At 35.9% G+C, this 11,216-nt stretch overlaps 1 protein-coding gene and 1 long non-coding RNA gene across 3 annotated transcripts; both read right to left on the bottom strand.

The window, feature by feature from the left end:
* Positions 1-85: 85 nt before the first annotated feature.
* LOC130637841 (uncharacterized) lies at positions 86-4,575 on the bottom strand. Of its 2 annotated transcripts, XM_057446961.1 has the most exons (3): positions 2,456-4,575; positions 2,106-2,374; positions 86-1,993 (listed from the first exon to the last, which is right to left on the bottom strand). In XM_057446961.1, the coding sequence occupies exon 3, from the start codon at positions 1,940-1,942 to the stop codon at positions 119-121; it is 1,824 nt and encodes a 607-aa protein (XP_057302944.1). In that variant the 5' UTR covers positions 1,943-1,993; positions 2,106-2,374; positions 2,456-4,575; the 3' UTR covers positions 86-118. The 2 variants fall into 2 exon arrangements, with proteins under 2 accessions (XP_057302944.1, XP_057302943.1); XM_057446960.1 differs by having other exon boundaries at positions 2,106-4,575.
* Positions 4,576-8,282: 3,707 nt separating this feature from the next.
* LOC130637913 (uncharacterized) lies at positions 8,283-10,828 on the bottom strand. Its single transcript, XR_008982358.1, has 4 exons — positions 10,741-10,828; positions 8,850-8,989; positions 8,613-8,712; positions 8,283-8,345 (listed from the first exon to the last, which is right to left on the bottom strand). It is a non-coding gene; the product is annotated as an uncharacterized LOC130637913 (long non-coding RNA).
* Positions 10,829-11,216: the final 388 nt, after the last annotated feature.

Here is an 11,216-nt window from a genome sequence, read left to right on the forward strand (position 1 = left end):
TAACTCTCTCAGCAGTCCTCAGGTTTTATCAACCTCGTTCCCGTTAATCACGCAAAGCATTTTGTTAGTTCAGAAAACGAGACAGTTTAAATGGAATAACTTCCAGAAAAGAAGCTAACTAATTATTTTTATTTTCAGAACACAAAAATAAATTATAATGTTCTTGGAGGTCCAGCTTGTGGACCAAACTATATAATTTTCGAAGTGCTTGATGGTCATGCACTTCAACCTTTCTCTTAGAGCGATATGATGCTGTGGACAGAGATACCACTCGCAACGGTCCAGCGATTATTTGGTGAATTGGCACGATATCCTGATCTATTTCATCAATGGGATTCTTTTCAAAAATGTTGTCAACGAGGTCAACTATTTTCTGCTTTAAGAAATCAAAACTTATCGCTTGAACTGTCCCCTTTACATCTTGACGCCACTGCCGTAATGCTCTTCCTACGAACATTGATTTTCTTCGTCGTGGATCAATATAAACTACCGCATAGTAAATCTCTTCGTTTTCGAAATACTCTGCACTTGCCGAGGTCTGTAGTGAAGCCCAGGATTTGAATATGATATTATTCAGAGCATCTTCTACATCTTTAGGAGGCTCAATTTTGTTTCCTTCATCTTTTGACATGCTGTCTTCGTCATCGTCATCATCTTCTTCCAACTCACTCTCCTCTTCCTCTTCTTCAACCACACTTTCCTCCCCTGGGTCAAATTTTCCATCAAATTCATTCTGATCTTCATCTTCCTGGTCATCATCTTGGTATTCTATATCTTTCTTTTGTCCTCTAACTTTCGCCCCACTTATTTTCTTCTCTTCTCCTTCCTTATTTTTAAGCAACTTTACTTTTTTTTTACTTTTTTTCTTTTCGCTTTCCTTGTTAATAATTTCTTGCAGAAGTTCTGCATCGCTAACTACAGTAGCAGCCAAGTTAATTTTGCGTCTTTTGTTCACACCAGGTTTTTCCATAGGCTTGATCTTGTTTAAGAAAAGCTCCTCGAACGACTTATTTACTATTGGCGCAGTAGTTGGTGTTGGTGTTGATGACACTGGTTCAAGCTTCCAGCCGTTGGGTACCCACTGAAAACCTAATGGAGCATCAAAGGGGAACGGGCCAATAGTATCCATCACTTGTTTAGAAAAATGTTTAGCTGATGAATGAATTTCTGTAGGAGTATTGTTGCTACACATTTTCGACCCACTTGCTTTAGGTGTCGATATTTTGGTTTCTGTTGATGTGTTATCTACAGCGAACTCTACATTACTATCTGTCAAAGGTTTTTTGACTGCTTTTGGTGCGTCTTTTCCACTGTTACAGGTTGTCCAGTCAAGGGAGGGTTTTCCCGAAGCAACCCACTCATCATAGCGATGGACAAGTCGCACGTCAAAGCGAGAAGTATCGTATTTCTCGCGGTTGAGAGGCCAGATTCCAGTGGATTCGAAACCTGCCTTTACATTTCCCTCGTTCATTCCTTCATGCCATACAGTGGCTAAAAGATTGACAAATTCAGGTTTATCGACCTTTTTCACCAATCCAAAACGATTAATTCTTTCGTTCAGCAAATTCTCCCAGGATCGTTTTAGTGGCCCAAAACAGCACTTGTCGAGGGGCTGAAGTATATCCGTAATGTGTGGTGGGAACTTTAACAGATGGATATTTTGATCCAAAGCTTTCTGGATCACTGGTATGGAAATGCGACTCATGTGTCCGTCATAAAGCAACAACATTGGTCTAGCAGCATTTTGGTCAGAAAACTTATCAAACCAATCTGCGAACGTGATTGTATCCATCCATTCATTTGGTGTGACAGCGTAAAATGTATTTGGTAGACCATTTTCGCCTCTCCAAGTTGACTGAAAGTTTTTACCTTGAAATATGATAAAAGGGTCAAGAACTTTACCAGCAGCGTTGCATACAGCCATCGTTGTTATATTTTCCATCCTGGCCCCAAATGATAGCTTAAACGCTGGTTGGTTTGTTGGACCTATCACCTAAAGAGGAAGCATATTGAAATAATATATATATACCCTGTTAATACTCAGAAGGGAAGTTATGAAAAGTCGTTGCATTAAGACAAAGAATAATTACTAAGTCTAACCTTACCTTCGATTTTGCGGGGTCTCATCACAGTTCCAAATATTTTCTGGCTTTATTCCAGGATTTGCTTTCAAAATCCCCTCTAGCTTGTCGTAAAAATCGTAAATTACGAAAGGGTTGGCAGTATTTGACTTTCTCGAAATGCAAATCATTGATGCTTTTTTCAGAGAAAGTCGATTCCTCTTCATAAATAACTTCATCCAAGTCCTTCCAGGGCGATTTGACACGAATGGTGTGTCGATGCCATTGACAGTCACGTACTGCTTCACTAACTCCTGAAAAAAAAAAAACTTGATAAATAAAATCAAGCAAGGAAACAAGATGAATTATATTAAAGTGTACTATGAAATATTTACTCGTATCTCCACTAATGTTGGACTGAATCCGTTTTCACAAACTATAGCGATACACTTTCTCAATTCGATCTCCTCCTGCTCACTAAACACACATTTTCGACCAGCTTTGGAAAGTGACCTTCCTTCATCTACCTTCTTTAAGCGAAAGCGAAGCGAAGATTCAGCAACTTTACACTAAAAAGAAATTTATATAAAATAAAAAAAACAAGGAGAAATAATGAAACTTATTGCCCTATTATCAAACTTGCACCCCCGTACTTTTGACGAAGGTTATGTTTATATACCTCTTTCGCAATAGAACGGAGTGAAGAAGTTGAAGACTTATATAACGCCAATGCTTTCTGCATATCATCCTCTGTCCACGGAGTCTCAATCTTTCTCTTAACTTTGTTATTTGGCATGTTTGTAATTAAAATACCAATTAAATTCCTTGTATACGTTTAAAATGACTAACAACTTTAAAAACACGTCTGTACCTGAACTGTTTTTGTTTAGGAATGAATCTGATGCATTCATGCTCAATTTCGAATTCAAAAAAAGGCGCCATTCGAAACTATTTATATAGCAAACCCTATTGGTAGGATGTTGCGTAAGGGTGCGCAATAAAATGTGACCCCCAAGCGGATTGTGACGCGAATTATTGCGCAGCAGTTTTCTCAATTCGGCCACGGGTTTACATGAAAATAACTATTTACATGGGTAATCGAGACTATGTTGCGTCATTTCAACAAAAAAACATTTTAAAGATGGCGGCCGACGAAGCTAGTTGACAAAGTTTCGTGGGACCACGTGGAAGTATTTATTTAATCACTTCTTCATTTCAAGTACAAATATTGTTTTTCTGAAAGTATGCCGATTTGCTAAGTGTTGAAATTGTATTATTTTCAAAGCCAGATCATTTTCACTTCGTTTCATATCATAAACAGCTTTTATAGGTGCAGGGGATCCATGCAATTGGTGAATATTCTTCCCCTGCGCAACGATTCGCGGTGCGCAACGATTAGATGCACTGACTATACTGCAACCATTTTAATCATAAATTAATTCCAGTGGATCTCACATTGAAAAAACACCTCAAGGAATTAAGAAGTTAATCACAAAAATAGGACGTTTCTCAACCCTGGAAGTTGTTTTTAGGGATCGCTTATAGTCGACCTCCATGACGTTATGTGGCGAGCAGAGTCGCTATAGCTGCATTTTTTTTAACAAAGTTATTGTTGGGTTTAATGCTTGGTTCTGGTGCGATTATGTTCAGCTAATATTAATCTTGGCGCCATAGCTTAGTGGTTATAACTATCGCACTTTGGTCAGGAGGCCTGGGTTTGATTACCCTTGGTGGGAATTCAATATGGGCAAATGAATGTTACCATAGCCCCGCGTTAACCTAAGCCATGTGAGGGAAATTGGGGAGATGGCACACTGTGTGGGTCGATGGATGTTGCAAGGAGTTGTCTGGTAGAGCGCATGGACCCTCATTGGGTCTGTGTAGCTCAAAATGAGCTTTAAATAAATAAATTACAATGTTTACGTTTTTATTGGATTCTAGCACATGTGCGAAAAAAATCAACAGGCAAAAAAATGCAGACCTTAGGTGAAGAAAGTCAAATTATGGTTAAAACCTTTTGTACTGCGTATGGCTACTAGCATATTTTTACTGATGTGATATATGATATATATATCTAAATCTGAATTACATGTGAGCTATATATATTCTAATTTCAAGATCAAAAGATGCCTCTTTCTACCTGAAAATAAAGTTTGGAATGGACTGACTAGTCCATGGCTTCACCATCTGCATTATTTTGCCTGTCGTTCTGCGTAACAGATCTGCGGGGATTATAAACAATGCGTTACGATGAAAGTCATCCATACTCTGGGACTCCCCATCTAAGCTATGACCCCTTCTGAAAATAATTGACAGGGTATATCCCTTGATATTTGTGGAAAGGGCAGTTTTGCTTCCCAGGTGGGTTCTCCTGGGATCTGTTGGGTTCAAGATAGCTTAAAGAAAATAGAGTAAAAACTATATATCATAAGAATCTGTAAATTAAATCTTATGAAATAAAACTGAAAATAATAAACAAACAATAAGGCCACATTATTATTCTCTGTCTTGTTTTGTTGCGTACAACATGCTTACTAATGGAACATAAGCCGATTTTGTGTTTTCGGATGAAACCCGGCTTGACATCATAGCCCGAATTGGGAAAAAGGGGCTCCAAACATGCTGCGGGATACTTACACAGTACTTTCGCCGGCAGAAACTTTCGCGTTCTTAGCTCTTTTTCGCGAAAGTTTTAGTCTTTGGTAATTTCAAAACAGCACGACGCAAAAGTTTTTTTACGCGAACAAATCTTTTTTAAGGTCCCTTACTACAAATTCGTTGTTATAAAAATGTCAATTTCCGGAATCTACCCTTTAAAAATCGGAAATTTTCTTTTTACATAATTAGTTACGAAAGATTGTTTACAGACTATATATTCATTTTTTTTTCTGATATAACACACTTGTCACAACTTTTCGGCTAAAATTCTAATATCTATATCACCAAAAATATTCAGCCTCAACAATTCCTCTTTAAAACAAAAATCATGAATAATTAATTAGTTCTGCCGAATATGGTTTAAGTCTACGTGCTTGCAAAATTGTACAGAAAGAAATGACGTTATTATTGAAGAGAAACGTTAATAACAACAAAGATGGCGCATTATAAAGAAATTTAAGACGATCTTCATTATGCTACACTGTACGAGCTTTAACTTTCGATAGCATTTTCATTTTACTTTAAAATTTTCAGACATGCTTGGTGAACCATGCAGCCATGATACGGTGTGCGGAAATCTTTTTATTCGTAATACTTTTCTTTTAACAGTGTTCGATGCAGCAGGGGATGCTAACAAAAAAATCTTTTGAAAAAAACAAAAAGCTATTGCTTAAAAAATAAGAATGAACAAAAAAAATCCGCACACCGTTTTAACAGGGTCAACCCAAGGTTCATTTAAAATCAGAAGCTGATGAAAAATAACGAGATTGTAAAATGTTGGAGCTCGTAGAAGCCGATTTTTGTCTTGTTTATGATACATTTTTAAATAGAAATTTCTTCTGACTCAGCAATTTTAGTTTTAAGTTAAAATTAGTATATTATCTATTAAAGCCTATATTTTTAAGAAATAGTGAAAAAGAATGGTATAAATGAAACACTGAGTAAATAATTCAGCTATTTGGACAGCTAAAAAAGGGCTACTGTCACCTTAAACCCAGAGAAGATGCCATCCATCTTACGATAATTACCGTAACATCTACCCAATGTTTGGTGATTATGACAGGCAAGTGGATGATAATAGTCATCTACTAGCCGTTTGTGATGTCACGGTAAAAGAATTTAAATTGTTATGTGGTAGTATAATTCAGTGGTATATTGGTGAAGATGGAGAAACCGATGACGATACTGATTCTGAGTGGAAAGTCGAAGAAAATTTGTTTTTTTACTTTAAACAACGCAAGATTATGAAAATTTTTTAAAAAAATCTTATTTTTGCTCATTCGCGAAAGTGTTTTCATTTCCCGCGAAAATAACCTTTTTCTTCGATTCGCGAAAGTTTTTTCCGCGAAATTTGTTCTAAAACCGTGAAACGTGAAATTTTGTTCCATAAGTTTCGCGTTTTTTTTTATATGCGAAATTTTTTTGATTTTATCTTTAAAAATTATGATTACTTTTTCCTATAATTGATTTCAAATGGTGGCACAGATCATTTATCTACAAATCTTATTTGGTCCCGTTTGCGGGAAAATCTTGTTGCCAATGCAACAAACCTAAAATGGTTTAAAATTAGAATAGTTTGTTTGCATCCTTATTTATATTCGTCACAGGTCTTTGGATTCGTTTATTAGGTTTTTTTAATTTTTGCAGTAAAGGTACTTAATAAATGTTAGAAAATGATAATTTCAGATAACAAATAATCGCGGCATTTTAGGAAATTCAACTAAATTGGGGCCTATAATAAGTGTTTTAAGTATTTTTTGAAAAAGTACGTAACGTACATACAGATAATTATCTCCACAAATTTTATTTGGTCCCACATTCAGCAAAACTGGTTTCAAAATTAGTTAAAAATATGCTTTTTCACGTTCTCCAAATATTTATCTGTTTCTGTTTTATGGATGAACTATAAGAACCTGCGAACAGATGATTATTTACAATTTAGAACAAAACAATTTTAACAAAGAATAAGCAATCTAACAATTTACAGAATCTTCCCAAAGTTTATATTTTTGTTCTTTTCTTATCAGAAAATTGGTCTTGTTAAAAGGGCTACAAAACGGCTGTTGGTTGGTTGGTTGGTTGGTTGGTTGGTTGGTTGGTTGGTGGAGACGTAGGTATTTTAGCGAGAGACACCCCAGGTTAGTTAGCGTTTCCACGAGAGACACAGACGTTTCCAAGAGATACGGTTAAGAATGAAAACACACGTATCTGGCTCCCCGATACCGACATCTTTCCCCTTCCCTCAAACGCAAGTATAGTTAATATGAAACGAGAGAAATATACTTCTATACATAGCATGTTGCTGTCTTTGTTGTTGCCTCAAAACCACAGCAATTAACATAAGGTTTTGTAAAAACCTCGCAAAAGACAAAAACATTTTTTGCATTTTGTGTGTCCGTAGCACGACTTTTTTATGCACAAAAGCAGACAGAATACGGCTATTAATAACGAGATAGACTAGTCGGTATGCCCGTGGAAAAATCCACTTATGCAGAAGAACAATAGAAAAGATCCGTCATTTGAATTTTTAATGAGGTCACGCAAAGACCATAAGATAGAAAAAGAAATTTACCCCCCCCCCCCCCCCTTTGATTCTATTAATAAGAGCTTCAAACACTGATAATGTATAAAATGATTGAAACAATCGTTTAAGGAGATATAAGGTTTTGAAATTTTTGCTTACGTCAGCAAATACCCAGTAACTGGGCATTTGCAAGAATTTTTTTTAAAAATTTGTTTTACAGTTTCTTTCTTTGCATAGAGCTCAAATGCATAGGATCATATTCTTTTGACAAAACGCTGAAGAGATGTTAGTGTTTAATAGGAATTGATGACGCAATCAACCTGTTTGTTTCTGAAACAAGTGAATTGACGCAACTTCAGGAATTTAGTCCCAGATAGGCCCTAGTTACCCACGCAGCAGACAATGTTATATTCATCTGTTTTCAAGTTATTTAACTTTAAACTTAAAAAGTACAATGCAATGTTGAAGAAGAACTACTTTGTTCATCACTAACATACTGCCAAGCAGTGAGCGGGATGCGATCCACGGTCCCCAGAACTGGGAGCCGCAGACGAACCCACTACACTACGTGCGGCAATAGTGATTAACTACGTGCGGCAATTAGTGATGAACTCAGATAATTTTTCCGGATGGTGTGTATACATATAGGTGAATATTTATCATAGCACATCCGTATTTCATTCTCAACAGAGAATGCTTCATCCCGATCAGACCTCTGATCATGACGGGCGAGTATAATGCGTGTAAGTCATATTGAAGAAGAACTACTTTGTTCATCACTAACATACTGCCAAGCAGTAAGCGGAATGACTTCGTTAATTTAAAAATGCTATTTAAAAATGTCAGTCTGAAGTATATCTGCGTCGCGCCGTAACGTTAAAAAAGTTAACAAATTGGACATAATAACTGTGTCGGCTACATAAAAAGACAATGAACACACCGACTTTGCCTGTCACAGAAAAGTAAACACAGTTTTTGTATTCATATAGGAGATTTGAAAATGGAGATCATAATCAGAAATCGAAACAAAACAAACAAAATTGAAGATAAATTAGATTTTATTCATTCGCAAATAAGATGCAATATTGAAGCGCTGATGTGATCTAAAACAAAGAAAGAATAAGTCTCAAAAACAAACAAACTCAGCATACCTCATCCTATTTGTATAAAACAAAAAGAACCTGGTGACGAGGTTTATCATTAAAAATCCCGAAAAGCAAAATCTGTAATTTTGGTGCCTGAGATTGATAACAGTTGAATTTTCAACCTCATTTCTAGTACTGTTTTTTCGTCTTTTGGTATCGAACGCAATCAGAGAGAAGAAAGCCTTGGAACGAGGTTGTTTAAATATAAAAATAGACAATGTATACCTCAGTCTTCATGATTTTTTTTGTGAGCAAGGAACCGTTTGTACTTTGCTGCCTCTCCAGCATATTTGCTTCGTTTTGCTTGCATTGCGTCATGGAATTTCTACAATAGCAACAGAGGTTAATAATAATTGCAAAATCAAAGATTAAAGTAAAAAGAAAAAATAGATGAATTTTTTGAAAGTTCGAATTTTAGCGACGTCAAAAGGTACAGTTAACCGAGACTTATACATAGCTTACCATTCGTTTCATGTCTCGTTTTCCCACACCAGTCAAGACATGTGCTTCGTTACCCAGCGAGGTCAAACCGAACACAGTATGGGTGAGCACTGTGAGCGCAAAGAGAACAAGGAGAATGTTACATTTAGCCATCTTGCAAACTAAAATATAAACAAATAACCTGTCGTAGATTACAAAACATCTATTAGCAACCTTTTCTACGCGTTTTTTTTCTAAACTCCCAAAATTAGTTCCCCTCGAAATTTTTTTAACGATACCACCGGTAAAAAATAAACAAATAACAATTTTGTGTGCCAAAAAAATAATAAAACGCTGTTGTTTAAAATCTGACGAAAAGATCAATGTGTAATTTTATTGAATAATTGCCTTTTTTCTTCATAAATATTTGCTAACGTCTTATGAAAAGTTTAACACCCGCTAATTTGCTGCGAAATAACATTCGCGAAAGTTACTACCTGTGAATTTTTTCACCCGGTGTAAATTAATACTAATGAAGAAGGTACGACATAGAACCGTTACAGATACGACAGAGAAACGTCACAGAAGTAGTAGTAGGGAGGTGGAAATGGTGGAAGCGGGGTGTTTGGTGTTAAAAGGTGTAAAAGGAGCGAATTCCTGTATATCCTCACTCCCTACTACTATTACAGATGCATCATAGAAACGCCACAGATACGACATCGAAAGTCACATATGGAACATATAAACGTCACAGATACGACATAGAACGTCACATATGCAACATAAAGCCGTGACGGATACGACATAGAAACGTCACATATGAAACATATGTATAAACGTCACAGATACGACATAGAACGTCAGAAATGCAACAAAGAAACGTCACAGATACGTCATAGAAACGTCACATTATCGGCTTAGACGAAAGGTGAATTATCGGTGAATGAAACCTAAGAGTAATAAATAATTCTTTAAGTGCATTCATAAAATAATAATAAATAAAAGCAAAGAAATCAGAAATAACTCAAATACTGTGTTTATCAACTGCGATTCTGAGTTTTCAGTCTTAGTCTTCACAATTCTGTAAATCTGTATCTTATTTTCTGTGAATCTTACTAACGCAAACAACGTTTAATCGGCACACACAAGTTTGTTCTTACGAATATTGCGATGCACTAGTTATTAGCCCGTGGAAAAATCCACAGGTTCGCCCGTCCTTTTTAAACCTGCGCAGCTAAGCTACCATTTTGCGTGACAGACAGACGGACAGACGTATTATAATATAGATGAACTTTTATATATAGACTTTGTATCAATTTTTAATCTGATGGATTCAAAAAGATTTTTGGCTTAGCATGAGGCTAGTGATTTTTACAGAGAGGATGATTATCGCATATGGTGTATAGGACAGGAAAAACAACCCTCATTAGAAATACTATCCTTGTTTTCTAATTTAGTTGGAACACACGAGTTCTTTAAATTCTACATCCTTGTCCTGTCCTAATGCTGGTACACTTTTTTCAACCTCGTTCCAACGACTGGTTAGGCTTTTTATATTTGAATAAAAGCCTAGCAAGTTCTGGGGACGAGATTGAAAAGGCCTGGGATCAAGCGTGATATGTTGAGTATCAGTAGTATCAATAATAAGTTTCGTTATGCATTCAAACATGAAGAAAGTGTCAGAGGATAATTTTAAAACCAGAAGTGATAGAAGCTAACTTTGTTTTTGGAAACAAACTTCGCTCTAGAAAAAAAATGCAATAGCTTTAAAATGAAATGGAACTGTCTTCTCATAACTTGCGTCGCTACGAAACAAAATACACATTATGTTCCCTCTTGCTAAGCAATTCCTAATGTTTGATACTTCGCTACTCATATCTGCGTTAAAATGCAATGTAAACCAACCTTTATTGATAGCTATCTGCTCACTTACCTGAGATTCTGTGTTTCACTAAAACAAGGTTCTCCGAGAATGAAAAAATATAAAGATGCACACATATTTAAACTAATTTATGCAGTGATAATTGGCGTTAATTATTACAATTTATACGTAGATGGTACATGAAATGTTGTGAATAAACAAATGGCAGATGGTTTATGAAGTGGAAATCCGATGAGGCAAGCTTTAATGTGTTTGTGTGGATATTTTGACAAATATGTGTTTTTAGGAAAGCTTGTATGTTATTTTCACACTAGAAGAGAGCTAATTGACAGTTTGAATATCATTTATCATTTTTAGAAGGTAACAAATACGAGACGTTCCAAGTGTATCCCTTTCGATACTTCCTGTTAACAGATTGATACAATGCCATGATTGTTCTAATTTGCATGAAAGATGTAAAACTAAGTAGAGTCACGGAAGCAAGGGGGGTAGTTGTATATATTGCTAAACAATGGTTCTTGTCGTAT

Source organism: Hydractinia symbiolongicarpus, chromosome 1 (assembly GCF_029227915.1).
Source record: "Hydractinia symbiolongicarpus strain clone_291-10 chromosome 1, HSymV2.1, whole genome shotgun sequence".
NCBI lineage: Eukaryota > Metazoa > Cnidaria > Hydrozoa > Anthoathecata > Hydractiniidae > Hydractinia > Hydractinia symbiolongicarpus.